The 4386-nt window shown below is 43.2% G+C and overlaps 1 protein-coding gene across 1 annotated transcript in view; it reads right to left on the bottom strand.

The window, feature by feature from the left end:
* SLC44A5 (solute carrier family 44, member 5) overlaps positions 1-4022 on the bottom strand; it is a gene marked incomplete at its 5' end in the record, with an annotated part of 23806 nt that extends 19784 nt beyond the window's left edge. Inside the window, 4 exons of the mRNA XM_010015103.1 lie at positions 45-128; positions 1330-1453; positions 3055-3115; positions 3894-4022. Coding sequence (XP_010013405.1) covers positions 45-128; positions 1330-1453; positions 3055-3115; positions 3894-4022 — 398 coding nt within the window. The remainder of the gene's footprint in view (positions 1-44; positions 129-1329; positions 1454-3054; positions 3116-3893) is intronic.
* Between the last annotated feature and the right edge of the window lie 364 nt (positions 4023-4386).

Raw genomic sequence — 4386 nt, 5'->3', positions numbered from 1 at the left:
AAAGAGAGTTTGGAAAAACATAAAAATACCCGTCAGAATCTTACATTAAAATCCAGTACCAAGAAATGGCATAGTCTTCAAATATTTTTACTCCAATTGATCTTGCATCCAGGACATTATTGATGCCGCTGAGAAAACACAAACCAGAGAAAAGGTTGCTTTAGATAGGAAAGCAAAATTTATTTAAACAACCAATAGGCACAGCGAGGGACTTTGAAATATCTTCGCTAGTGATGAGTATGTAACCATCCTCCAGCTCCATAACCAAGCCAGCACCAACCACAGTTACACCAAATCAAAACAACCATAAAAACGCCCATACAGCTCCTGAAAAAGCTCTATTGAAAAAGCTTCATGAGTACTCGCTCTCGCCAGAGAGACCTCATCATTATGTCACAAGTGTATGCTGTTCAGACCGGCAGTGTACCAAGAGCCAAACAGTTGTGACTCCAGAACTGCTAATAGCAGAGAAGCAGAAAACAGCTCAGTGAAGCAAAAGGAGGACTTCTTGCAGCTGTTTTCCTATCCTGCAAAGTGCTTGCCCATATTGATGTTTTCCTAGGAGGAAATGAAGGATCTTCTTATCAAAGAACAAACAATGTAATTGTAGAGGCCAGAAGAAGAAAACTTCGTAAGATGTGGGTGTTACCAGTGCTGGTAAGGTGCTAGAATGTGCTAGGCTCAGATTGAGAGGTAACAAAAGGTACCCCTGTGCTCCAAACAGGCTGAGGATGGAGAGCAGCTGGAAAAGGGAGGCTATTGCAGCGCTCTTCTCTCATCCTGGTTGGTACCCAGGGTTGGAGATGCTTGCTGTCCACCTGCAAGGGAGGTGCTGTCCAGCATCAGAGTCCAGGACATTGCCTTTTGACCTTTAGACATGTGCTAAAAACAGGAGCACACTGACGAGGTGAGAAGTCAAAGTACTAGGACAGCCCATGTCAGTAGAAAGGCTGTTGTAGGAAGGAAGAGCTGAGGCCATCGCTGGCTGGCCCGAGTCCTGCTGCATGAGGATTTCATCTGGAACCTCCTTTAACTTTCCTTGGTACTAATTTTTGCTAGAAAAACCAAGTAGAATGTTTTAAAAACTGACAGTCATTCTGAGGCAGACTAAAGCTTTTGCCTCCTTGCTCATTGCTGCAGACCAGAGTTGCTGGTTTTCCTTACGGGAACTCTGCAAGTGCTCAGGCACAGAAACCATCTATTAGCAAGTCTTGTCTGGGTGCCCTCAGCCATTTTCTGCAATGGATTCTGATCATTTCTTTTCGATTCCTGTATTATTTCACAGTCTCAGAATCCAACAAACAAGCACTTAAGAAGGGTAAAACCTACTTTGCAGCTTCCCTGAGATCGGTTACATTTCTTGTTTTCCCTCTTCCATCTTTGAACGTAGTCTGATTTGCCACAGTCAGCACACCATTCTTCGTGGAGAAGTCTGGGAAGCATCTCTTAAGAACTATTCAAAACACCAAAAGAAAGCAGAAGTGTTACACCTCATGTTGAGCTCCACTTTTGCCACTTGCCTTTTGTAACGGATTTAAACAATTTCAGAGTCAAGGTCAATTGTTTTTCATCTGATTCTCTAATGGAATGTTGACTTTCACAAGTCTTGCAAGAGCCATTCTATTCAAAATTAGGACTTTCTGTCCCAGCTCAGGCATGGTGGGATCACAGCTTTCACCTGGAGATTCTAGGTGCTACCCAATAACAACAGTAGTACCTGTAGCAGTTGAAGAATTTGTCAGAAATGCAGAACTTATTCTCTGTCAGTACCTGGGCAGCTTACGAAAACTGTGGCTTCTCAAATATGTCATTTCATGGTAATAATCAAACCAGCCCCCAGGGACAGACTCAACATCACTGGTCACGAATGGTATTAGCACCCAAAACAATACATAACAGCAAGTGTCAGTTCCTCATATGCCAGGTGAGCTCCAGTACTAGCACTAGACATTCTTGGAGAGGAAGCAACAGAAAAAAGACAGAAACTATTAGCTATACAGAGGGGGGAGGAGGTTAGAGAAGTGACACAGACAGATGTTTACATACTCATTTATGTTGCCCTGCTCTCTGCTGCATGAAGTCCTTGTTTTCATTCCAAAGGGAAGAGCAGCTCAGTCCTCCTACACAGCTGTACTTCACCTTTAACAGTTCTGTACATTCCTTATCAGGTTCCAATGAGCACTGATGCCTGTGCTCAAGATTCAGTCTGGAATATCTACTCCCCTCCCCAGTTAGGCTCAGGAAATAATAAAGTAACATGTCTCTTGTCCTCCCTCTGTAATACTCACCTCTTGCTGTAGTCTGAAAGAAGATAATAGCTTCTTCGCAAATGATTTTCTGTCTTTTGGGTCAGTACAGCATTTTTCATACACATTTTTAATTTTTTATCATTTAATTCATTATTTTCTCTTTTTGACAGCCTGTGCCTTGTTTACAAGATCTCTATTTTAAAGCACAGAAAAATAAACAGCAGTTCCTTCTTTGCATGAGCTTCTAGGTCAGTGACAGACACTCTTGAGCTCTGACACCTGTGGTTATCTAGTCAGAAACACCTGCTCACCATAGTGACAAAACCAGGTTTTTGTCCCCTTAATTCTTCTGCCTCCCTGCACAGCCAGCACTATGTGCAGCACTGAGAAGCAAGCTGCACTGTAACTGGGCTCAAGTACCACCTGACCTTCAACAGCTGCCCAGATGAGCATTCCTCCATTCGTGGCATTTCCTTCATGCCAACAGGTTGGGTTGGGTTGAGCACTCACATGTTTTGGAAGGCACAATTTGTGCTGTAAAGCTTTTGTTATCAGTGATGATTCAAGAGCAAGAAAGAAAGAGCGCAGCTTGACCCAAGCACACTCTGACTGTCCATGGAGGGCACTCAGAAAAAATAACAATAAATCTTGATACTTTCAAGCTGTTTAAAATTGAATGGATGCCACTGCCAGGTAACAGTCAGCTCCTCGTGATCTTGCCACAAAACACTTTTCAGACTGGAGTTGTGCTTTCATGTGAACACTTACAATCTCTAAGAGGTGTGTAAGAAATAGAACCACTCACAAGGCCTGCTTGGAATGATCATTGAAGGACAATCTTCATCACGTAGGACTTGAGCAACAGACTAAAAAGGAGAAAAACAGGAATGCTGAATACATAGCAGAATAACTACATGGGTTTTGTTTCTCACCCAGTCTGAGAAAACGCCCCAAACTGGACTTTGTAGCCTCCTCCCCAAACTTGACTGGTGGAGCTGCAAGATACATTCATGATGTGAGAATCCAACCTCTCGATGTGATTTGGGAAAGGATTATTCTTTACTTTTCTCGTGACAAAAAAGAAAAGACCTGTTCACTTTGGATCGGCGGGTAAGGCAGCAATGACCGGGCAATAGTTACTTGCCTCCCCCTCACTTTTCTCTTAAAGAAGAGTAAGAATTCAACACAACTAACAGAGCTCAACTGCAAGGTGGTTTAGAGATGGGAGAAATAACAAAGTTCAGTTGAGTACAAAATCAGTTACATGAAAGACATATTTCTTTTCCTAGCTAAATTGCTGAGGAGCTCTAGATAACTCAGGAGCCTTAAGAAGTGGTTTGAGACACTGCTCTACTGCTGTGGAGTACTTAAGTACTAAACGATCCTTGCCGCAGTACTCCAACCACAGGGGTAGCTGCAGATACTCTTTAAGCAAACAGCAATCATTTAATGGGTTAGGGATTTGATGTGCATACAAGTCCTTCGTCCCTGATTAAATCACTGCCAAAGCATATGTATGGGACAGCTCCTTCTATGGTGAAATCAGAATAATTCAAAGTTTTGCTGTAGCTCAGTAAAATCATGCGTATTACACGTTCCTTGAAAGAAAAAAAAGGATCCCATCACCTCCTGATACATACAGACCTTGCGAGGATTGTTAAAACCAGGTTTGCAGAACTGCTTGAAGTAATTCCACTGATCAGGTTTGTATCTGTAGGAAGCCTGAACATCAATGTAGGTCACAAACCTGTCTGGGCACTTTGAGACACAAAGCTGCAAGAAAAGAAGACACGCTGAGGGTAGAGAAGGGGAAGGCAAGTCAGTGCAACCAAAAAGCAAGAAAAAAGGCCACCTGTCAAAGTGCCCTGGTTTATGGAATTGCCTTCAGCAACGTTTGCTGCAGCATTAGGAAAGGGACACAATGCACTCGTGATTTCTGCGGTGAGTGCTTCTAAACTGCTTTGGTAAATACTTTCAAGTCTCTCCCCTTATCTGGCACATCAAGCACAGCCTGTATCTCCGTCGGCTCTGCACATCCTGGTGGATCTGCAGAGCTTCCAGGCTGCTGGGAAAAAAAACAACTTTTTTTTTACCAGCAGGAAAACCCATCTGCCAGGTCCTCCTCTGCTCCCCTCAG

Source organism: Nestor notabilis, unplaced genomic scaffold, assembly GCF_000696875.1.
Source record: "Nestor notabilis isolate BGI_N333 unplaced genomic scaffold, ASM69687v1 scaffold7305, whole genome shotgun sequence".
Lineage (NCBI taxonomy): Eukaryota > Metazoa > Chordata > Aves > Psittaciformes > Psittacidae > Nestor > Nestor notabilis.
Note: the sequence above shows the minus strand (reverse complement) of the source record. Positions and strands in the feature narration are given on the sequence as shown.